Source organism: Amblyraja radiata, chromosome 9 (genome assembly GCF_010909765.2).
Source record: "Amblyraja radiata isolate CabotCenter1 chromosome 9, sAmbRad1.1.pri, whole genome shotgun sequence".
In the NCBI taxonomy this organism is placed as follows: Eukaryota; Metazoa; Chordata; class Chondrichthyes; order Rajiformes; family Rajidae; genus Amblyraja; species Amblyraja radiata.
Window position 1 is genome coordinate 52549101 of NC_045964.1, and position 26109 is coordinate 52575209.

The 26109-nt window shown below is 42.6% G+C and overlaps 1 protein-coding gene across 1 annotated transcript in view; it reads left to right on the forward strand.

Annotated features, from left to right (window-relative positions):
• The window catches only part of prkch (protein kinase C eta), a 200309-nt gene that overhangs the window by 39855 nt on the left and 134345 nt on the right, over positions 1-26109 (forward strand). The window contains exon 2 of the mRNA XM_033027436.1: positions 24014-24077. Coding sequence (XP_032883327.1) covers positions 24014-24077 — 64 coding nt within the window. The remainder of the gene's footprint in view (positions 1-24013; positions 24078-26109) is intronic.

Genomic DNA, 26109 nt, shown 5'->3' on the forward strand with positions numbered 1-26109 from the left:
ACTAAAACTCACTAAAAAAAAAAAAGAGGTGAAAAAACGGACAGCTGCAGGTTGGGCAGCCATACCATACAGGACGGCGCCCCCTAGATTGTATTTATGTGTGGTATATCTGATCTATTTGGATAGCGTGCAAAACAAAACTTTTCATGGAGTAACATGGTGCACATGACAGTACTAAACCTAAAATGAAAATGTAGGAAGGAACTGCAGGTGCTGGTTTACACTGAAGATAGACACAAAATGCTGGAGTAACTCAGTGGGTCAAGCAGCATCTCTGGAGAAAAGGAATAGGTGATGTTTCGGGTCGTGACGTTACCTATCCCTATTCTCCAGAGATGCTGAGTTATTCCAGCATTTTGCGCCTAAAAGATAAGTGATTGTCTGGTTGAGATTATTTAAAGTAGGATACACTTTTTGATATCTTGTTTATCACTTTGGCTTTTCTCCTGTGAGCAAAGCATTTTTTCGGTAGAACCTCTCTCTTCTTAAATCGACTAGTTATGCCACAAGCCCTCACGAAAGCCAATGTGAAGTTACAGAAATGCTTTAAAATCTTTCCCAGCATTTGCACCTCGTGGCAGGTGATTTCACACAGCTTCTATTTACTGGACCGCCTGTCTCTCTCTCTCTCTGTGCCTCAGGCCATCTGTTGCTGACATGATCAGCCATGCCTTCCCTTCCCCTCCCAACTCCCAACAGCGGTAATCTTAAACTCATCCCAAGCACTGTGGGCTGGTTTCTAACCCACGTCATACCAGCCATCACCTGGTCCTGGTTCATCAAATTCTCTATTTGAACTCACCCTGTAGTTGGATTCCTCCACAGTCTTTGTAAACTCCTCCAATATCTACATCCATGGCCTCTTGCGTGCCACTCTCTAGTCTTGCTTTGCTTCACCATTGAGCAATCAGTCCAGGCAGGAACTCTAGGATTCTCTCGCTGCGCTATTCTGACACCTAATCTCCCTTTAAGACAGACCTCCCTTAAACTTCGGGCCATGAACAAAGCTTATAGATTACAATCTCAGGGTCCCACAGTGTCCTCCGTCTGGCTCTAAGTATTGCCAATTTAAAATATTGTCCTGCATCCTGCCATTGTAAACGTACTTTATAAATATAAATATAATCCCGTCAATTTGCTGAATTGACTTGAGATTGTGTCAACTGTATTGCAGTTTTGACACAGAATCTACAGTATGATAGATGCAATTAAAGACAGATCTTTAAAGGATGAGATCGTGTCTCACTTTGATTCATACTTCTGCCATCTGTTCAGTGCTAGCTTGTCCCACCCAGGATCTAGAGCTCATGCAGTAAATATAAAAGGACAAGTGTGGGCAGGCCTCTGAAATTAAAGGAAACGTTATTGTATGCTTTGTGTATGACTCATCACTAACCTTCAGAGCGACACCACAATACGGCAAGTGTTAAAAATCTGACATTTAAATGCAAAATGCTGGAAACATTCAGTAGTAGGTCAGACAGCATCTGTGGAAAGAGAAGCAGAGAACAGGAGAAAAATAAACCAGGCTCCCTGGTTGGTCAGTCTTTGAGATGAAGCTTCATCCTGTCTCTCGTTCACATTTTGCCATACACCTTGACTTTCTTAGTGTCACCAAACTGATTGATCTGAGTCTTGCATATACTCAATAACTAAGTATTCTCTACACTCCGAGGTAGGGCATTCCAAAGTTTCTGGAGTACAGACATTTGTCCGTAGACCTTGAGATACAAGAGACTGCAGATGCTGGAATTGTGAGTAAAAAAACCCCCCGAACTGCTGGAGGAACTCAGCAGTCCAGGTAGCATCTGTGGAGGGAAACAGACAGAAGACAATTTGGCTTGGGTGTGTAGAAGGCTCTGGACTTGAAACGTTGTCTGTCCATTTCACTCCACAAATGCTAGCAGGTCTGCTGAGTTTCTCCAGCACTTTGTTTTTGCTCTCCTTTGAGCTCGATGGTTCATCTCTTATTCTGAGATGATGCTTCCTATTGTAGTCTCTCCTGCCAAAGGATATGGTCTTGCGGCATTTATCTCGTCCATTCTTCTCAGAATACTTCAGTGTAGTAATGCTAAAAGTGCAGATTATATTTAGGTACTGACATTTTGTCAGAGCCAGAACACCCACACGCACAGCATCCTGCACACCCACTCCTACATAGATACATAGAAAATAGGTGCAGGAGTAGGCCATTCGGCCCTTCGAGCCTGCACCGCCATTCAATATGATCATGGCTGATCATCCAACTCAGTATCCTGTACCTGCCTTCTCTCCATACCCCCTGATCCCTTTAGCCACAAGGGCCACATCTAACTCCCTCTTAAATATAGCCAATGAACTGGCCTCAACTACCCTCTGTGGCAGAGAGTTCCAGAGATTCACCACTCTCTGTGTGAAAAAGTTTCTTCTCATCTCGGTCCTAAAGGATTTCCCCCTTATCCTTAAGCTGTGACCCCTTGTCCTGGACTTCCCCAACATCGGGAACAATCTTCCTGCATCTAGCCTGTCCAACCCCATAAGAATTTTGTACGTTTCTATAAGATCCCCTCTCAATCTCCTAAATTCTAGCGAGTATAAGCCAAGTCTATCCAGTCTTTCTTCATATGAAAGTCCTGACATCCCAGGAATCAGTCTGGTGAACATTCTCTGCACTCCCTCTATGGCTATAATGTCCTTCCTCAGATTTGGAGACCAAAACTGTATGCAATACTCCAGGTGTGGTCTCACCAAGACCCTGTACAACTGCAGTAGAACCTCCCTGCTCCTATACTCGAATCCTTTTGCTATGAAAGCTAACATACCATTTGCTTTCTTCACTGCCTGCTGCACCTGCATGCCTACTTTCAATGACTGGTGTACCATGACACCCAGGTCTCGCTGCATCTCCCCTTTTCCTAATCGGCCACCATTTAGATAATAGTCTGCTTTCCTGTTTTTCCTGCTTTCCTATCCTTCCTGTAAAGACCCTCACCACATGATTTTCAGCATGATCCCTGTTCCTTCCCATCTTTGACCAGAGCCGCATGACTACTGAATGATTGCAATTGCCCTTTTTTTGTGAATGGGTGGAAAAAATAAAGAGGATGAGAATAAATCCTTGGGTGAGGATTTTGGATGGTGTAGAAGAATGTGGAGATACGCCAGGAATTTCAGCATGTGAGTCTTAGACGTAAAGAAGCAGGAGGATGAGATATCCAAGGAAGAAGGAATATGGTGGGAGGGTTTATCGGACTGGAGGTATGGACTATGAATAAACAGAAATCAACAATGTTATGGAAGGGTAAGGCAAGCTTGTGATTAGTTTGTCTTTTCACTCTTTAATATCTGTTCTTGTCATGAGCTTCCTATGGCTCTGTTGGTTTTATGCATTAATGTTATTGGGTGTGCAGACACAGGCTATCGATAATCCATTTTTATAATGGGTTAATTGCCCTCCAAATGTACAGTGATGATTTATCTGAAAGAGATTTTTGTAGTGCTCAGAAGAGGTTATTCAGTAACATTTAAAGTCGTTGATTTTTGCATCTTATTCTCAGCAGAAGTCTACATAGATTGGGTTCCTGGTCTTAATTACCCAGTTGAGTCTCATTTAAGATGTCTCAACCAATGTGTCTGGCAATGCATACTTCATCAGTAGCTAAGCTGTGACCTGTGACCAGTGTTGTAACTCCAGCATGAGATCATTGACTGAGTCCCTTGTGTATGCTTCATCCAAATGGTTGAAACTTTCTTTCTGTTGCAAACTTTGCATAATGCTTTACATTCTCACGACTGGTACGTAGATGTAAGGAGCCAAACGCTCCTTCACATAGCAGATTGCTGCAGACATTTAGACTCATTGTGAGTAGATTATAACATAGAGGGATGCTGTGTGGGCTTTCAGAAAGAAACGGGTTTCCTGTCCTTAGCAGAATTGATCAAAGCTCTAAGGCTCGCCTGAGCAAATGAGTGAAAGTTAATCTTTTAATCTGAAATAGTTGCAGGACTGGGTTAGTTACAATATTTAAGTATTATATTCTCACTATTTCTATTGGTCCAATGCCAACCCTTTATCTTGGTTAATGGCACTAAATATTTTCTGTTCTAGTCATTCTAGCTGAACACATGTGCAATAAAGAGTGAGTGTGAGAGTGTTGCTATGTGTGCTCTTTGCTACACTGGTGTAAAACGATTCCATGGCTTGTATAAGGTCTGACAATGGTAAAGTTGTCTGGACTTTAGAATACAGCGTGGAAACAGGCCCTTTGGCCCATCGAGTCTGCACCATCCAACGATCACCCCATACATTAGCACTATCCTACACACTAGGGACAATTTATAGAGGCTAATTAGCCTACAAACCTGTGCTCTTTCGAATGTGGGAGGAAACAGGAGCTCGTGGAGAAAGCACAAGTGGTCACAAAGAGAACACACCAACAGTGTACAGCACCTGCAGTCAGGATTGAACCCAGGTTTCTGGTGCTGTAAGGCAGCAACTCTACTGCTGCACCACTGTGCTGCCACAGTCTTTACATTTCCTAAAAACTTTCTTTAAAACTGGTTGGTTGGTTTTATTGTGTTTGAGATGTCAACTGCTGTTCAAGTTGGACAAAGTAATTTCTATTCTCCAATTGGTGATTTAAGCTGAATCCCCACTAGAATATCAACAATGGAGGCAGTCATTGATGTGTGGTTCTTAAATATGTCTTTTAATGATATAAACTTTCTGAAATTGGAAATTCCTTGTCCCCTTTTTGCCTTTAAGTAGAAAGCAGGACAACTATAGACAGCTGACCAATGGCTCGACAACAAATTCTCAATTAAATCTGAGACTTCCAGAGTTCTGCACTGCTCAGTTTCTCATTGAAGACACTTTCTGAACCACCATTGCAAAGTTCAGAAATCTGGATATGGAGTCCGAGAAATGGGATCAGGAAGTCTTCACCTTCCCTTCCCACAGAGGCTACAGGCAAATAGCCTGCACAAAATGTATTTTTGTTTAGAGATACAGCATGGAAATAGGTTTTTCAGCCCACCGAGCCCACCCGACCAATAATCACGCATACACTAGGTCTGTCATACACACTAGCAGCAATTTGCAGAAGCCAATTAACCAACAAACCTGCAAGTCTTTGGAATGTGGGAGGAAACCCACGCGGTCACAGGGAGAATGTACAAACTCCATACAGACAGCACCCGCGGTCAGGATCAAGGTTTGGTTGTGATTCAGCTTTGAGAGTACAAATGTTAGACCCCTGACATTGCCTTATTCTGACTCTCCCTTCCAACAGCAACAGGCTTGAGAATGATGAAGGGCAGCTGTGCTTTTACTGCTGTGATACTCCATGCTGGCTGTGAATGTGCCTGATCTTCAGCTTTAATCAAATGCACACAATGCTTCTGCCGCTGAAGTTCAAAAGGTTCTGGATTCACTCTGCAGAGGCTTGAGCAGAAAGATTGAGGCTGACCCTCCCTCTCTGCAACACGGGAGTTTGGTGGATGAGATGTTAATACTCCATTTTCATTGGTTTCTCAAGTTGAATTTGCAATTGCACACATTTAAAGCATTGCTACATGCAGTGTGTTGTTGGTCAACATTTATCGTAATTCAACAGTTTTAAAAAGAAAGAACAGGTTCTCTGCTGACTGCTCATCATTGTTTTATGTTACATACAATGTTTCCCATGTTTCTAGCCTTGCTACACTTCAAAATGTACTTGGCTGTGAAATGTATTGGGCCATTCAGAGGCATGTGAAAGTCTTTTTACATCAACAGGCAGAGAGCAAGAAAATTGACAAACATTTTGAGTAAAATGCACCCTGTGATGCCACATGTCCAATATTGGTCATGCTGATAATCTCTTTAATATTCTGAATGCCTTGGGAAAGCTTTGGCTGTATTGAGAGATTGCAAGCCTGAAAATGGCCCATTTTAAAGTTGTTGAAGTTTATTTATTTTTTTGGAGTTTATATAATTGATCAACATTTGGGTTGCTCTAGCTTAGTAAAACGTAACGTTTCAAGAACGTTCAGTTAGACTTGGGGTTGAGGAAGATGGGTCAGCTTCATCAATCTGGAGTCTACTCTTTACAGCAGAACTGAGATGTGAGCTGTAATGAAGGACACAGTTTATTAAGGCAGTAGTAGAACCTGCTGGTGGAATTGGCTGGAGTAAATTTTGCACTGGATTGGGTCAATTTGGAGAGGATGTTTTGACTAGTGAGAGAGACTAGGACCAGAGGCCATAGCCTCAGAATAAAAGGATGAACCTTTCGAAAGGAGATGAGGAGGAGTTTCTTTTGTCAGAGGGTGGTGAATCTGTGGAATTCATCCTTAACAGAAGGTTGAGGATGCCAATTCAATTTATATTTTAAGGCGGAGATTGACAGATTCTTGATTAGTGAGGGGTGTCAAGGGTTATGGGGAGAAGGCAGGAGAATGAGGTTGTGAGGGAACGATAGATCAGCCTTGATTGAATGGCGGAGTAGACTTGATGGGGCGAATGACCTTATTCTGCTCCTAGAACTTATGCACGCATGTTTGAGTAGAGTTTCGGCACGTGTTCGTCGTATCTCAAAGTGCTACGACCTTGCAGTCACAAGTGTTTAAAACCTTCAAGTTTCCCTCATTTTACCACTGATTTATCAGGCGTCATCTCGACTGTCATCTGTCATCACAAGTTGACAGCGAGGAGAATTTTACTGGCACCCACTATATTTGTAATATCAGACAGTAAATTTATTTTTCAAAGGTGAAATCAGATTAGAATTGAGAAGCTAAAATAATGGTTCAGAAATTGCTCGCAATTGGCAGATTTTCTCTAGTTACTGTGCGTTTCAGACATATTTGTAAACAAGTCAAGGATAGAGAGAGACGAACATTTCATTTTTAAATTCAATGCTTCAAAGGCCTGATTCACAAAATGTCAGTAAGACAGTGGGAGGTGTTCAAAAATAATTCTCTGTGATTCAGAGCCTGTTGGAGAGAAAGCAAAGACATGGAGTACTAAAGAGATGCTGGATGTAGAAAAACTTGCAAAAGGTCAAAAGACTAGCTCAGTTGCAATTTTATACCCAAATTACTTGGAATATATTTTATTAGTTGCAGTGAAGAGAAAAAAATGTTCAAACCAACAGCATTTTTATACTGTAAAGCAAAATCTGCCAACGATGGAAATAGGACTTTTTTAAAGATACAGTGCGAGAACGGGCCTTTTGGCCCACTGAGTCCATACCCTCCAGCAATCCCCGCACATTAACACCATCCTAAACACTAGGGACAATTTTACATTTACACCAAGCCAATTAACCTACAAACCTGTACGTCTTTGCAGTATGGGAGGTAACCAGAGATCTCAGGGAAAACCCACGGGGAGAATGTACAAACTCCGTACAGCCGAGCACCCATAGTCGGGATGGAACCTGGGTCTGTGGCACTGTAAGGTAGTAGCTCTACCGCTACGCAGCATCTTCAGGGACAAGGAAGATAAAAGTTCATGTTACATCTCAATGTCCTTTCATCAGAAAGAGGAAAAAGTACAAGTCAAAGGATTCAAATTGTAGAGAAGATGGAGACAATAAAGACTGAATGACGTATATGGAGGAAGTGCCATCTGAGAGAAGGTGGTTATGGCTTGTTACAGCTAATCTGTGTGGAGGAGGTATAAGTAGATGAGTGAAAACAAAGGAAAGGAGAAAATATTCTGGAAATGTGAGATAGAAAACACTGCAGTTGCTTTAAGTCTGAAATTAGTTGATGGTTGGAAATGTTCAGTGGATCTGGAAAAAATTGAGTTACAGATTGCTGATTATTCATGGACTGGATAGCTCTGACACGGGATGAAAGGCCGATTTTCTGAAATAGTGGAACTCCATGTTGTTCACAGAGGCTCGACGTGGCCAGTTCAAAAGTGAGATACTGTTGATCAATGCAGAGGATAGTTTAGGAGGTCAAAAATGGGGGGGGTCGGGATCAGTGGGGTGAAGATTTAAAGTGGCAGACAGCCAGGGCTTAGTCACCATTGCAGACTAAATGGAGCTGTTCTGCAGAGCTGTCATCCACTTGCAGTTGGATTCCCCAATGTGAAGACATTGGTGAACATAAAAAGCTTACACTAAATTGGAAGCACCCTTCCCATGAGAGTGTTTGGCTCCATGCATGGTGAAAAATGAAATGGTAAATGATTAGGTACTGCAACTCCTGCGGTTGCATGGAAAGCTGTTATGTTGCTGTCATTCGAGATGAAAGAAGAAACGATCCCTTTGGAATGTCAGTCGGAGAGGCGAGGCGAAGATGCCTGGTGGTATTGACGGTGGCCAAAATGATGGAGGATGATTGAGTAGATGCAGAAGCCGCCTGGGGAAGGCAAGGACAAGGAGAACCTTATCCTTGCTCTGGGTGGAATGAGGTGGGGAGTGAGGAGGATATGAAAGAGACACTGTTGGAAACTTTGTTAAATATGTTTGCGGACTAATGAAGACTCCTCTGATTCAGATTAGTTTATTGTTACTCCGGTGCAATTGAATTCCTTGTTCGCGCAAAGCACATAGAATAAACAGTGTACATGGCAATGATACATGCAGCAATAAATACAATGACGAATGCAAAACAGCAGAAGCACAGTTATGGAAGAAATCATCGACAGAATAAATATGAACCAGAGAAACTGGGTAAAAGGAATGGAGTTCCTAGAGTTCTACACTCTTAGTCCTTGTATGTGATCTCCTGCTTGGTACCCTGGATGCCAAAAGGTGGAAAGGAAAGGAAGATGAGGGTTACACAGCAGAATGCATTGTCACTAGAGAGAGGTCAGGTTTCATTTGTGTCACAAATAGATGGCACAACCTGGCTGCAAACAGAAGGTGTGTCATCTAGTTAAGATGCTATTTTGAAAAATAAAAGATTAAGAAGAATTTTACACATTACGTCCAGCACTGTCAATTGCATTCTGTAATTCTAAACTGGAAGAATAGGCTGTGACATTTAACATTTTATGCTGAACCCAATTAGTGCAGGTTAGAAATCTGAGCACAACTGAAATTGTTAGGGAGAACGAATGGAGCTGCCTCCATTTGTTCATGGGCTTTGATTTAGCTTCAGCTGGTTGTATTAAAAAATAAACTTGTGAAAACATTATATGAAGTGTGAAAATTGCATTAACAAGCCTGTTGTTTTCTCATTAAACCATATTTTACTTATTTTGAATTGGATTTCTGACAAGTTTATGTTAGAACTTAGTGTTCCCATTTTCCGAAATTCAGAACTGAAACCGATTGATTACCATAATTATTTCTTCAAACCCGATACTTTTATTGAGTGGTGGAGCTCAACCTGCAGTTGGGATTTTCTGGATTATCTCCTGGATTATATCAGAAGCACATCTAAGCAAGCTCCAATGCCATCTACAGATCAGCCGATGACACGGCTGTTGCTGGCTGAATCACAGATGCTGATAAGTCAACGAACAGAAGAAAGATAGAACACCAGACTGGATAGTGTGACAGTGACAACATCACTCTCAACATCAATGAAATCGGGAAAATAATGATTGACTTCAGAAAGGGGGAAGTCAGGATACCATGCATCTGCTTTCATTGGAGGGACGCCAGTGGAGAGAGAGAGAGAGAGAGAGCAGCTTCAAATTTCCAGGTGTTAACATCTGGAATGACATCCTGGGTGCAGCACAAACATAATACAGCACATCCCCTCCATGACACACTGGTCAACCTGAGGAGTACCTTCAGCCACCTCCACCAAGATGCAGTACAGAACGCCACAGGAGATCCTTCTTCCCTGTGGCTATCGAACTGTACAACTCCCCCCCCCTTCGGTCGTGGGGAAGACTGACTCCCCTCCCCAATCTTTGCACATCCCCAACCCTTTTCATTTGTCACTTTAATTTCATGCTTCCTGTATTTTGTGTTTTATGACTGTTGGCAGATCAGTTTCCCTCCTGGGATAAATAAAGTTCTATCGTATTGTATCGTAATCATGAAGAAGACATGCCTGTGCCTATAACTACCTCCAGAGCCTTCATGGTTGGCTGCAGGAGGCACCTCCTGGACCACAATCTTTTTTTATTTTCAGTTTTGTAGTCATTTCATGTATAATTTATATTTTTGTCTGAATCTATGTAACTGCTGTTGCTGCTGCAAACACGATTTCATTGTGCCTGTACCTCACTGCAATTGTGCATAACTACAATATATAACAAAGCACTTGACTCAACTTGACTTGACTTCATGGTAGAATGTTTTGGAAGTCACAAAGTCATGTTGGTCATACGGTACATGCAGTTTCTTTTCTCACGTTTTTCTTCAAAATTTTGGAAACAATGAGGTGTGACCTTGGAGAGGTGCACAAAATCATGAGAGGAATAATCGGGTAAACGCGGACTCTTGCCCAGAGTAGGGGGATCGAGAGGACATGGGTCTATGGTGAGGGGGAAATGATTTAATAGGAACTTGAGGGGTATCTATTTTACACAAACGGTGATGTTGTATGGAACAAGCTGGTAGAGAAGATACTGTAGTTGAGGTTGGTACTATTGCAACAAGAAACATTTAGACAGGGACATGGATAGGTTTAGAGGGAAATGGGCCAAATGCAGGCAGGTGGGACTAGTATAGATGGGGCATGTTGGTCGGCATGGGCAAGTTGGGCCAAAGGCCTGCTTCCACGCTGTGTGACTCAATGACTCTATCTAGCAGCTAATAACTGGGCTTCCATGAGCTCATGGGCCATCAGCTACAAAGCTAACCTGAACCCTAATCTGGGCCAGATCGGTAAGGTTAATAATCTCGGGTGATTAAATAAAAAAGATAACAGGAGGAGCAAGTACTCTGCTGTCCATAAAATAGTTAAATAAAATTGTAAATATGAAGAATAATGTATAACATTGTAAAAAATATATATTAATTAATTTAGTACCTTAAAAGTATGAGAAATAGTTCAGACAGTTGCATTTGGTTTTATCCACAGTATCAATAATAACTAGCCACCCCTGGTGTAAAACTAATGGCTTGGGTGCCACATGTCTGTGGGTTCTATCAGTGAGGTCCAAGATGAACAGTAAAACTAACGGCTGACTATGAACTCTTCAATTGTGAATCTTTTAGATTTGCCATAATGAGGTTTCTCTGTTCCCATGACATCAGTGCATGCTATGGGATCCCACAGCCAACTGGTTGGTTGGCAGAAGTTCCCTGAACATCCTCAGCCCACTTGCCCAGTTTTTCAAGATTCTGCTGTAATTTTTGATAACCATCTTCGCTATCTACAATGCCACCCACTTTAGTGTAATCTGCTAATCATGCCTTCTACTTTTTCATCCACATCATTGATATAAACCACAAAAATTAATGGACTCAGCACTGATCCCTGAGGCACACCACTAGTCACTGTCATCCAGTGTGCAAAACAATCTTCCACCAGCTGCTTCCTTCCATGAAGCCAATTCTCTATCCAGTCGGCTAGCTCTCCCTGGACCCCATGCAATCTAGCCTTCCAGAGCAGCCTACCATGTGGAACTTCATCAAATGCCTTGCAGAAATCACAATAGACAAACATATACAGCTTTGCAAATTCCTGCCTAATATGATCAAAGTTGGCCTTTCCCCCATTCAGAACTTTAACTTGTTGGCTCGCACTGTCCTTTTCCCTGCTCTTACCTGCTTCTTAATATCATGTGGAATAAATTGAACTGATTGTCATGGACTATCCACCCTGGCCTTTCTAGCTGAAGACATTGCACGCAGCTGGTAGACTTGCTGCCTCACAGTGGCAGCCACCCGGATTCAATTCTGACCTCGGGTGCTGTCTGTGTAAAGTTTGCACATTCTCCGTGTGACCGCGTGGATTTCCTCTGCGTGTTCATGTTTCCTCCCACAACCCAAAGATGTGAGGGTTTGTAGGTTAGTTGGCTTCTGTAAATTGTTCCTAGTGTGTTGAGAGTGGATGAGAGAGTGGGATTACGTAGAATTTGTGAGCAAGGGTCAGTGTGGACACTGGACTGTGGGGTCTGGTTCCATGCCGTATCTTTCAACCAATTGGTATATGTTTCAGTCTTTGCTATGCATGTGCTGGCTTACTTGTGCATGTGAAGATGAGCATCTGATTTTTTTATTTAATAGCATGGTGACAAATGGGTGCTGTACGCTCCTCCAATCCAGCTACTCTGCATACATCCAGTCAGTGATAGCAATACGCGTGTTAACCTATTGGCACAACTCGCACCACAAATAAATTGGTTATCATGTGTGGACCAGTTTAGCTTCGTTACTTACAAACAATGGCTGCTGCATATCTGAAATTTTGGCTAAGTTTACTAACCGGAAAAATCTTTGTCCAACATGTAGTGTGACCTGTGAAGAATTTCTGTTTGAGCCTGTGAGATCAGCAAAGGGGAATTGCTTTCATTTTCTTCATACCTAGGTTTTTCAACCCACAATTTTGATGTCAGTGTCTGATAGTACATTTTTTTAAATGAAGCAATATTACCACTGTTCATAGAGAAAAACGTGTTGCTTACTTTTAACCATTCACAATGACTATAAGACATTAGGAGTAGAATTAGACCATTTATGCCCATCGAGCCTACTCCGCCATTCAATCATGCTGGCTCGACGGGCCGAATGGCCTACTCCTGCACCTATTGTCTATTGTCTATCTGTTTTTCCCTCTCAATCGCATATTTCTACCTTCTCTCCATCACCATCAACGCCCTTCCTAATCAAGAACATTTTAATCTCCACTTTAAAAATACCCAATGGCTTGGCCTCCACAGCCGTCTGTGGCAATGAATTCCACAGATTCATCACCCTTTGGCTAAAGAAATTCCATCTCAACTCCATTTTGGAGGTACATCTTTTTATTTTGAGACTCTGCCCTCTGGTTCTAAACTCTCCCATTACTGGAAACATCCTTTCCACATCCACTCTGTGTCGGCCTTTCATTATCCGAACAGTTTCAATGAGATCCGCCCCTCATCCTTCTAAAGTCCATTGAGTACAGGCCCAGAGCTAGCAAATGCTCTTCATATGTTAACCCTGGGATCATTCTCATAAACCTCCTCTGGACCATTTCCAAAGCCAGCAGATCATCAGATATGGGGCCCAAAACTGCTCATAATATTCCAAATGAAGCCTCAACGATACATCCTTATTTTTGCTTTTTTGTTCCCTGGAAATGAATGCTAAACACTGCATTTGCCTTCCTTACCGCTGACTCAACCATTTGGGAATCATGTACCTGCACACCCAAGTCTCTTTGCACCTCCTTTCTCCACTTTCAAAAGTACTATGTTTTTATTCCTTTCTCCCTCACCCCTGCCCACTTCCTTATCTCCCTTTATATCCATTCTCCCTATCTCCTTCTCTCTGTATCATTCCCATTTGCGTATTATAAATTGAAGCTGGTTGGGTGCTGTGGTCAGGTGTGATCTGTGCACTAATAGCCCCAGAGACGCTAGTTAACAGCAAGGAATGTGGGAGATTAGTTGGGTGTTTCCAGTAATAATTTTAAATATCTTGGCAAGGTGGAAATTAATCAAAATTGCAAAACACCTAAGGAAACATGATATCCAAAATAAGCTGATATTTTATACCAGATTTGGTTGGAAATTGAAGATATAGACAAAATGGCAAATAATTTGAGTTAGACAAAAATGCTGGAGAAACTCAGCGGGTGAGGCAGCATCTATGGAGCAAAGGATATGTGGGAGATTCTTTGCTCTATAGATGCTGCCTCACCCGCTGAGTTTCTCCAGCATTTTTGTCTACCTTCGATTTTCCAGCATCTGCAGTTCCTTCTTAAACAAATAATTTGAGTTATGGGGATGAGAATCTTTTGTGAGAATTATCTAATTTGTCCTATTTGATGGACTCAATTGTGTCAGGACAGGAAATGAAATGCATGTCCTGCTAATGAACTTCATTGGTGTCATCTGTAACTTAAAGACCGATCGCGAGAGCAGCATCAGGGGTTGGACCTGTAAAGGAAGCCACACTCCAACGAGGAACTCTTCAGTCCTTTGGTGATTTGTTTAATTAAAAGCAGCTGGAGAAAGGAGGGAACAATAGGGCTGGAAGAGTGTAGAAAAAAACTATATTGATTGAATGAAAGCTGCAACCAGATGGCTAGTTGCTGCTGAAGGCATTAAGAAATCGGGCAAGAAATAACTGATACTCTAAAATATTCGAAATAAACTCTGGTGAAGCTATATCTAAATACAGTGCCCTCCATAATGTTTGGGACAAAGACCCATCATTTATTTATTTGTCTCTGTACTCCACAATTTGAGATTTGTAATAGAAAAAATCACATGTGGTTAAAGTGCACATAGTCAGATTTTATTAAAAGCCATTTTTATACATTTTGGTTTCACCATGTAGAAATTACAGCTGTGTTTATACATTGTTCCCCCCATTTCAGGGCACCATAATGTTTGGGACACATGGCTGCACAGGCGTTCGTAATTGCTCAGGTGTTTTTAATTGCCTCCTTAATTCAGGTACAAGAGGAGCTCTCAGCACCTAGTCTTTCCACCAGTTTTTCCATCACCTTTGAAAACTTTTATTGCTGTTAATCAACACGAGGACTAAAGTTGTGCCAATGGAAGTCAAAAAAGCCATTATGAGACTGAGAAACAAGAATAAAATTGTTAGAGGCATCAGCCAAACCTAAGGCATACCCAAATCAACTGTTTGGAACATCATTAAGAAGAAAGAGAGCACTGGTGAGCTTACTAATCGCAAAGGGACTGGCAGGCCAAGGAAGACCTCCACAGCTGATGACAGAAGAATTCTCTCTATAATAAAGAAAAATCTCCACACAACTGTCCAACAGATCAGAAACACTCTTCAGGAGTCAGGTGTGGATTTGTCAATGACCACTGTCCGCAGAAGACTTCATGAACAGAAATACAGAGGCTACACTGCAAGATGCAAACCACTGGTTAGCAGCAAAAATAGGATGGTCAGGTTACAGTTTGCCAAGAAGTGTTTAAAAGAGCAACCACAGTTCTAGAAAAAGGTCTTGTGGACAGATGGGACAAAGATTAACATACAGCAAGACAATGATCCCAAACATACTGCTAAAGCAACAAAGGAGTTTTTCAAAGCTGAAAATGGTCAATTCTTGAGTGGCCAAGTCAATCACCCGATCTGAACCCAATTGAGCATGCCTATTATATGCTGAAAAGAAAACTGAAGGGGACTAGCCCCCAAAACTAGCATAAGCTAAAGATGGCTGCAATACAGGTCTGGCAGAGCATCACCAGAGAAGACACCCAGCAACTGGTGGTCCATGAATCGCAGACTTCAAGCAGTCATTGCATGCAAAGAATATGTAACAAAATACTAAACATGGCTACTTTCATTTACATTACATTGCTGTCCCAAACACTATGGTGCCCTGAAATGGGGGGGACTATGTATAAACACTGCTGTAATTTCTACATGGTGAAACCAAAATGTTTAAAAATGGCCTTTATTAAAATCTGACAATGTGCACTTTAACCATATGTGATTTAAATAAATAAATAATGGATATTTGCCCCAAACATTATGGCGGGCGCTGTATCTACAGAGGGAGGGCTACACTTATAGTGCTATTGTTTAAGCTTTCTACCTTTTCATTACATTGGCTTAAATCTCCAATAAGCATAATTTCCTGAAGCTAAAATCCGTGATGCTAATCCTGTTGAACTGGCTCCAAATGCCACATTAGAGTGCATCCAATCACAGATAAATGTTTAATATATTTGGGGATTGATCATTATAACTTAAAAAGCAATTTACAAAATGCCTGTACTATTAAAAGAGATAAATTTATTTAAGTGGAAGATTATTTGGAATCATTTGGGGTGGCGCAGCAGTAGAGTTGCTGCCTTACAGTGACAGAGACCTGGATTCGATCCTGACTACGGGTGCTGTCTGTACGGAGTTTGTACATTCTTCCCGTGATCGTGTAGGTTTTCTCCGGGTGATCTGGTTTCCTCCCACACTCCAAAGATGTACAGGTTTGCAGGTTCATTGACTTTGGTTAAATTGCAAATATTATCCCTGGTGTGTAGGATAGTGCTAGTGTATGGGGATCGCTGGTTGACGCGGACTCGTTGGGCCAAAGGCCCCGTTTCCCCGCTGTATCTCTAAACTAAACTAAACTAAGCATAGAACATAAATTGAACTGTGAATACTCATTACTTTGTGATTTATATACTGATGAAGACAAAAATGCCGGAGAAACTCAGCTGGTGAGGCAGCATCTATGAAGCGAAGGAATAGGTGACGTTTCGGGTCGAGACCCTACTTCAGACTGAAGAAGCGTCTCGACCCGAAAAGTCACCTATCCCTTCGCTCCATCGATGCTGCCTCACCCGCTGAGTTTCTCCAGCATTTTTGTGTACCTTCGATTTTTTCAGCATCTGCAGTTCTCTTTTAAATATATACTGAGGAATCTACTTCCTGATTCAGGTGTCCAATGTAATATTTTAATTCGTCAAAGGAACTGTCTGTAGATCAGATAGACAAAGATATCTGTCAAGGATTACCTGTGTTTCCTCAGATGAAGTGTTATCTGTGTTTCCTCAGATGAAGTCCCACCTGATCTAAGTAATGCATACACAGTGGAGGCATCTTTTCAGACTGTGGACATGTTGGGGATTGCTTCACATGGGAACATTTTACCAGATAAAACAATTTGCACATTCACACCATTATTTTACACCATGATGCATCTAATTCAAATCGATATGAAGAATTGCTTGACTGGAATTAATCATCCCCGAAACAAAATTTCATGTGTGTCAATCTTCAGGGAAACACCAAAACAAATCTAATCTTTAGGGCAGTTAATTCTGTTCGCCAGGTGAAAAAGATCTACAAATATCGTAAACTCCTAGAGCAGGAAATGGCAGAAGTGAAGCAGGTTTTACAATAAAGGGAGATTCCCCCAAGCTGAATACGCTGTGGTCCACTGCAGGATGTGTTGCAGGTATCTGTAACCATACGCAAAATTCATGAGGATCTGACCTTCATTGAGCTGGTCACAAGCAGCATGGTATCACAAGGTGCCAACGGTGCATGTTATTTCCCATCCCTACCAGTTCCCAGTCTTGGCCACATGTTTTAAGATTATAAATACCATTTAACTAAACAATGACAAAATTAGCGACCAAGTCACCATTGACGATAGAAACATAGAAATGATGTAATCCTATTTAAATTACTTTCCTATGATAGAAGGCATTATATATGTTTTAGCAAGACCAGGATAATGGACAGAAGTATATATAAGTATGCAAACCATTTATTTTCTGTTATTACCAGTCGTTTCCATTGTGAAAGAATGCTGAAGATACACAAGTTGTTCACATTAAATGTTTAAGAAGGAATTGCAGATGCTGGAAAATCGAAGGTACACAAAAATGCTGGAGAAACTCAGCGGGTGCAGCAGCATCTATGGGGCGAAAGAAATAGGCAACGTTTCGGGCCGAAACCCTTCTTCAGACTGATGGGGGGTGGCGGGGAGAAGAAAGGAAAAAGGAGCAGGAGGAGCCCGAGGGCTGAGGAAGGGGAGGAGACAGCACTGTCTCCTCCTTTTTTCTTTCTTCTCCCCGCCACCCCCCATCAGTCTGAAGAAGGGTTTCGGCCCTAGACATTGCCTATTTCCTTCACCCCATAGATACTGCTGCACCCGCTGAGTTTGCTCACATTAAAAATGTGTTAACAAAAATGTCTAATTATCAGAACTGGCTTTATTTTAATAGTACTGAATTAACACCAACTTGTATTTATGCAGTGTTTCAACATTGTGAAAATCTCCCAGTCATAACAAAGCCTTCCTAAAAATGGAACTTGGATTTAAATATTTCAATTTGCTTGTGGGGTAATGAAAAAGTGACAAGAAGAAGAGGCATGGATTATGTGATGGATGTAATATATTTTTAATTCAATAAAGTTAAGATAAAGTACTACATCGAAGACATGATACAGGTTAGGATGCATGGAATTATTGTGAAAGACACATGCATTTACAACTTAAGTACTTTCCAACGTGCTCTGCAGCCAATGAAGAACTCTTGAAGTGTGGATATTGAAATGTTGGAGGTGCTACAATCAATCTGCTCACAGACACCAATGTAATAATGACAGACGGCTCTGGAGGCCAGGTCATTGGGTATTTTTAAGGTGGAGATAGACAGTCAAGGGTTATGGATAGGAGGCTGAGAATGGGGTTAAGAGGGGTCTAATGGTCTAATTCTGCTCCTATGGCTTATAAACTTATGACCTGAAACAAAAATATGACGACCAGATAATCTATCTTAATAATGTTGATTGAAGCAATAGATAGTAGGCTGTTTTTTGTGTGAAAGGCTATTAGACAATGGAATACATCACCACGATTATTGATTGAAGTGGTGAATATTATCATCTAATCTAATCTCATCTAATATAGGCTAAATATTTGAAAAGTATTATAAAAAGATTAGGAGATCATGGTTAAAACCCTGTCCCACGGTACGAGTTCATTCCAAGAGCTCTCCCGAGTTTGCCCTGATTCGAACTCGGAGATTTACGGTATTGGCCACTCGTCGGTACTCGGGGCTCTCGTGGACGTTTTTCAACATGTTGAGAAATCTTCACGAGTCTTCCCGTGCTTACCTACTGTTAGCGAGTCTTCCCGAGTACCTGCCGTTCGCGTTACGAGCCGGTAAGAGACGTACCCGAGCTCCGACGTACCCGCTACGTTCATTCTCCGTGCTTACCACAAGTTTGATTTTTTAAAAACTCGGGAGAGCTCTTGGAATGAACTCATACCGCGGGACAAGGCTATTACTGGAGAGCAGACTAGTGTAATAAAAGGGTGACTGTAGTGTACTCTATCATAATACAGTCTGAATGATCTCCTTTGCTGTATTATCTGTTATGTTGTGCACACCTTACTTATTCCATACCAATGAAGTGATGTAAACCGAGTTGAGTTTAAATGATGGTGACCTGAGACACATTCCCCAGCTCTGACCCAGCAGTCTTTAGAACAGAGAACAGGACAGCACAGGAATAGGCCCTTTGGCTCACAATGTCCTTGCTGAACATGAAACCAACTAATCTCCTCTGCCTGCACATGATCCACATCCTTCCATTCTAAAAGCCTCTTAAATGCCACAATTGTAACTGACTCCACTACTACAACCAGCAACACAGGCCAGGCACCCACCACCCTCCTTGTAAAAAAGCTTGCCCTGCACATCTCCTTTAAACTTTGCCTCTCTCACACTGAAGCTATGCCCTCTAGTCTGTAACATTTCCACCCTGGAGATAAAGGTTCTGACTATCGTATCTATGCTTCTGAAAAGTTTAATTTAGTTTATTGTCTCCTGCACCGAGGTACAGTGAAAAGCTTTTATTGCATGCTGTCCAGTCAGCGGAAAGACTACAGATGATTACAATCATCTACCCTCAATCTCCGAAGCTCTAAAGAAAACAATATATGTGATCTTTGTGTGTTCCATTTGATTTCATCCAGGTCTGCTATGGAGCCTAATATTCAATGTCTGAAGTTCAAGTTTGGATCTAATCCAGTTGATACTCTATCCTGTTCACTTCACACAGAATGACACTCCAAGGAGGGGAGAAGAGAGGATACATTTTATTGGTTAGCATTCCTACAATGTGCTCTCCTCGGGTTCACTGAGAGCTAGGATAGTGGTGAACAACCATGATATGGTACAAGACCACTTGTACGAACATACCTGCTGCTAAGGGTTATGGGGAGAAAGCAGGTACGGGGTACAGATTTAGGATGATCAGTCATAATCATATTGAATGGCGGTGCTGGCTCGGAGTGCCGAATAGCCTACTCCTGCACCTATTTTCTATGTTTCTAAAATTATTGAAAATCCAGACACTGTAATTCTGAATCTATTCCAATATTGGAGTCTACATGGAATAAAGTGGCGGTGTTGATTTGCTGCATTTCCATGGCAGTTACTCTGGAAGTCCTTTGTGCCAGGTTACCCAATATCATCATGTCCACCACTGACTTTGAACATTGACACTACACAATCTCTCATAATTTAAAAAATACACAATCTCTCATAATTTAAAAAATACTTCTGTTTTGTGCAGCAAAGTGAATAACTTCACATTTTTCCACATTATATTTGATCTGTCACGTTATTGCCACTCACTCAACTTTTTTAGAATCCCCTCTTTATATCCTTTCTCCTATTCACAATACCATCTAGTTGAGTATCAGTAGCAAACTTGGAAATAGTGCAGGTGTCCACCTTTGTCAAATTGCTGAAACAGATCACGCATCGAACTTTGGAAAATGAGATCCACTATTATTCTTCCCATCTCTTTCAAAGCTCTTGAGTTGGCACTTCATTGAAACATTGTTCATCAGTGCAATTGGAAGCATGCAGCAACAACTCATCAATGGTGATTTGGTCTCCAATTTGTCCATTGTTTAGTTAAATGGTATTTATAATTTTATGGTCTGTGGCCAATACTGAGAACTTGTTTGATGAAAAGTTTGAAGTATAAATATATTGATTTCCAGATACAAAGTCTCCAGAAGAGTCCTGACCAGGAAGAAATCAGCTATAAGATGAGGAAACATCACCTATCCATGTTTCTGGAGATGCTGCCTGACCCGCTGAGTTACTCCAGCACTTTGTGTCTTTATTTTTTTGTAAGGCAGCATCTGCAGTTCCTTATTTCCATAATTGACTTCCATTTTAAGAATACATTCAGTAACAGCGAAAATGGATTTACTTTTAGAAATCTTTAATTATTATTTTATTGATTCCTCACTTATTTACTATTATGTAGAATTCATTTTCCAGTGACATCTGCCTCGGAATTGTTTTTTGAATTTGCCCCTTGCCTGATATTAGTTACTTGTCAAATCAACAGGTGCATTTTGTTTCTTCTATGGGAAGCTGGAGAATTTCATTAGATTGAAACTAAAGAAGGAATCCGTGGCCATGCATTTTATTCTTTAACATTAAATTACTTATGTGATATACATGCTGTGTTATTTCAATGTCCCTTCAACGCGCGGTTGGGGGAGAGGGGGGTGTAGCCTGTGGCATCACACACACACTAACTACCCCCCACACACACACTAACCCCCCCCCCCCCACACACACACACACACACACTAACCACCCCCCTTGATATTATATTAATATTATTAATTCACTCCCTTTACCCCATCCCCCGCCCTATCCACTCACGCATAGTCCCCAACTCGCAGGCGCGGCTAGAGAGGGAGGGGGATAGAGAGAGAGGGGCACAGAGAGGGACACAGAGAGGGGGGAGAGGAGGAGGGGGGAAGAGGAGGAGGGGGGGAATAGGAGGGGCGAGAAGGGGAGGGGAGTGAGGCGGGTGACCAGGGAGCGAGCAGCAAGGGGGGAAGAAGCGGCGAACAAGTAGCGTCACTCGCAGCGCGAGCAAGACAACGCAGACCCATTGTGACGTCATCAGCGAAAGAGTCGTTTTTATTTCAAAGTTTTGTCAGAATCTTGAACATTTTCATTATTAACTCGAGAAATAAAGCAGTACATTTTCAGATAAGGCGATTTCGGACTCCAGGGGGGTAATCTCTACCGGAATATGTAAAATTTGTACCGTTAGCACATCGTTTATTTCGAGAAGATGTGATTATACACAAACAAACAGATGTTATCTGAAGATTATCCGTGAGCTAGTTTATAAAGGCCAATTGGATATTTTGTTTCTTTGTTGCAACAGGTTTACCGAGAAGCAAATTGTCAATTTCCTATTTTTGTTTTATAAAAACGCCAAATTAAAGGGTTGCTGAATACAGTCACTTTGTGTAGAACTATGATGTGGTGTGATTCACTTAACAAATGTTGTCCCGTTTCCTTGGTTTTTGCATGTTCAGCAGAAGCATGTGGAGTCAAATAACGGACACAGCAGTTCAGTTCAGTTCTGGAGTTTAGTTGTTGAAATCCTTCAACAGCAGAGATTGGATTGACTGACTGCTCTAAATATGGCATTTTAAACACCTTTTTGAATTGACTGATACTGCAGCCTGAAGGATCTCTTGACCCTTTGGATAGAAAGCTCACCTCCTCCTGCCAGTGCACTATTAGAGATTCACGGGACCTGTTGTCTTCCATGTTGTCCAATGCTTCAACCCAGATCTGAATAATTGAATAATACTTCTCAGCACCTGCACTAGCCACAATGGCCTCATCTCTTCAGGTGGCTTTGTGTTGCTAATTATTCATGATATTGGCCTGCAATTAACTTTGGCTATAGACATGGGTGAATCATGCATTGTGATCCAACATGTTCAGGGCTGTGTGTGTCATGCACCTGCATATATGCATCTATGTGGGTCTATAACAATGAATGAATGAATGAATAAGTTTATTGGCCAAGTATTCACACACAAGGAATTTGCCTTGGTGCTCCGCCCACAAGTGACAACATGGCATACAATGACAGTTAAGAATGATACTGAAAACATTAAACATAACAACATGTATGTCACAGCAAAAAACAAAACATTTTCAGAATGTCTGTAAACCTGTACAACTTTTCATCCGCAAAAGGAATATTTTACCCTGATGTCATGGTATATTAATTTGCTGAGTCAACTTCAGTGCGTCATACTCTCGATCATTAATGTATGTCCTTTAGTTTCAGTTCCTCAACCCAACCTATTCACAATTTTTGTAAACTTCCTTCTTTCTCTTATTCCTCTCGTCGCCCATATACTCACGCACACAGACACACTCACATGTCAACTCCTACTGTCATTGAATTGTGCAGGAGATGCATTACATTGAACACATATGGGATGGATAGGAATAGGAGGGTGGACCTGAGAAGGCTAGGACAACTGACTTGGAACGGCGAAGGGGATTATAACATCAAGAAAGTGAAGGGAATGTAAGATTTTTCAGTTCATCTACAATATCTTTGACAAAATATTCTAGGAGCTGGAAAAATATGACATTGAAATAATTTTGTACTGTTTTTCTGGTTTGTATTGCCCAGGCAGCTACTGTGGAAAATTGTCTCATTGATATTGGAACATTGGCAATGTGTGAAATCCATTTTAATTAATGAGGGGAAAGATTAGAGATGTCTGCACTGTTGAGACATTACATGCAATTCCTATGGTTGATCATCAGTATCTTATGGAAAGTGGATACAAATTTGTTGCAGAAGGAGATGTGGGCTTTCAAGGAAGCAAAGGTGATCCTTTCATTCATTCTGGGTTGCTCCGAATGGCCTCTTTGCAATGAGCCGCTGCTCTTACACTGATTTTAGGTCTTCACCTGAGTTGAACTCGGCAATCTTTTAATCTTTTAATCTTTAAAATAAAATCGGAAATACTCAGCAAATTAGGCAGCATCTGTGGTCACAAATGGAGCTATTGTTCCTCCTCTGTGACATTCACTAGAACATACTGAAAGGCCAAACTACACTTCTTTCCATCTTGCTTCCTGTATGGATTCCATTCCATTCTCTTAGCCATTTTCATCCCATTTATAATGATGATGCCACCTCTGTACCCAGACTTCAGAAATGTTTTTCTTGTTCATTCAACCATGGCTTCTGCTGCACCATCACTCAATTGTCTTGTCTGCGCTTGTTTCATTTCCTGTACCTCTGCTCCTGCCACCTTTTCTCCCACCCAGAACAAAGTTAAGGTTCTCCTTGCCCTTGCCCTCCACCCTACCAGCCACCATGATCATCCTTCGTAACTTTCAACAAGAAGCTTGACGAAAGATCATTCACTTGGACCAGTAAATCTGTTTCTCTCTCCGCTGACGTTGCTTGACCCACAGGTGCTGAGAATCTAAAATACAAACTGCCAATGCCGAGTTATCCAGGATTTTCTGTCATTATTTCAGGTTCCCGGCAGCTGCAGTATTTTGCTACGATTATTATATTTACTTGGCTATTGTGGTTATGGGGTGGTAATGTTTGATATAATATGTTTTGTCACATGCATGTCCTCATACTTCATATGTTCCTTTTGGCAGGTTGATTTGGAGCCTGAGGGCAAAATTTATATCGTGATAGACATGAAGGAAGTGACTTGTGAAGGTAAGACCAGTCTCTTGTTCTACCATCGATTATTTAGGAAGCCCAGCAGTTCATTTTTATATTGTCAATTAAAATAATTGCTTTGGCATGTTACACTGTATGTATGTGGTCATTCACTGCCATGGAGATTGCATTTTATTGGTTGATAATAGGAAAATTATTAAATGCATTATTTAAAAGATAATGGCTTTTGCAGATAATTTGAAAGTGTCAGTACAGATGCACAACCTTTTATCCGAAAGCCTTGGGACCAGACACTTTTTGTAATTCGGAATTTTTCGGCTTTCGGAATGGAAGATTTTTAGCGTAGATTTTAACGGCTGGCTCAGTGGTAGAGTGCTCGGCTCATATCCGCAAGGTCGCGAGTTTGCGCCTCGATCCGGCAGTTACTCGATCGCGAGTTTGAGTCTTCAATGTAGTTTTTTCTTGCAGAATAGGAGAGAATAGGGAGGGTTAGGCTGGGATCATTCTCTGCAAGATGATCTTAGTGCAGGAGACAAGTGTAGGAGAGGTGTACTGACTGTGTGGGCAGAACTTTGGAAGTGATTGTCCACCATTCTCAAAAGCCGCTGTGTCTCCCTGTCCCTGGGATAGCAGGGGGCGATCAAACAGCACAATACCCCCCTCCAACTCCAGAGGAATCCGCTCCCCGATGGGCCGCTACGGCGACAAGTGGCAGTTCGCCCACAGCCCGAGCTGCGCCACCCCAAGAACAAGACGTACCTTGCACACCATCAGCTTCTGCCCCTACGGGGAGCGTGTTCCTCTGGAGTTGGAGCGGGGCTGGGCTGGAGTTGCCGATCTGGGATCTCCGTGCTTGCAGTGGGCCTGGGGGTCGGTGTCCCGATGAGGGGGCGCAGCTCGGGCTGTGGGCGAACTGCCACTTGTCGCCGTAGCGGCCCATCGGGGAGCGGCTTCTGGTGGTCCTGACGTGTCTCAGCTCCTGTCCAGGGGGGTGGCCGGAGATGTCAGGACCAACAGGAACCCGCTCCCCGATGGGCCGCTACAGCGACAAGTGGCAGTTCGCCCACAGCCCGAGCTGCGCCCCCTCATCCGCAACCCAGGTTCCTCTGGAGTTGGAGCAGGGCTGGGCTAGAGTTGCTGCTGGCTGTGAGTCTCTGGGACCTCCGTGCTTGCAGTCGGTGTCCCATTGGTCCTGACGTCTCCGAACACCCCCCTGGACAGGAGCTGAGACTGGGACCTGTACCGCCCTTGCCCCCTCCCTCTGCAACTGCAAACAACCTCACTCTCCTGCTCACCTGCAAGGGCGGTACAGTTCCCAGTCTCAGCTCCTGTACAGGGGGGTGGACGGAGACGTCACAGCCCGAGCTGCGCCCCCTCATCCACAACCCCAAAAACAAGACGTACCTTGCACACCATCAGCTTCTGTCCCTACGGGGAGCGTGTTCCTCTGGAGTTGGAACGGGGCTGGGCTGCTCCTGGCTGTGGGTCTCTGGGATCTCCGTGCTTGCAGTGGGCCTGGGGGTCGGTGTCCCGTTGGTCCTGACGTCTCTGGTGACTGGCACTGACCTGCTGGCATCGCCGACGTGAAGACAGTGCAAAGCCCCCGCGCTGGTGCAATGGGCGGGGAGCTGGAAAGGGGAGGGAAAGGGGTCACACACATGGCAGGGAAGCAGAGGGGTGTAGGTGGCGTGAAACTGAAGGGAGCGACAATCTGCTGCTGCCTGCCCGCTGAGTTAAAAAGTTCCCACGCAAGACTCACGGTACACTGTGTATCGTGAGTCTAACGTGGGAACTTTTTAACTCAGCGGGCAGGCAGCAGCAGATTGTCAATTATTAACCCTCCCGCGCAATATACCCTCACCTTCTCTTTTATGAATGGGGATTTAGTTCCCCTTTCTTCGAGGACCGGCCGGAGGTTCCGCTGTCACCTCTGCGGGCCGTCCTCGGTGAATGTCTTCAAGGATCTTTCTTCAAGGACCGAAAGAATGTCCGCTATTCGGAGCTTTTCGTTATTTGGAATTTCGGATAAAAGGTTGTGCACCTGTATCAGAAATGACAAGCCATAGGA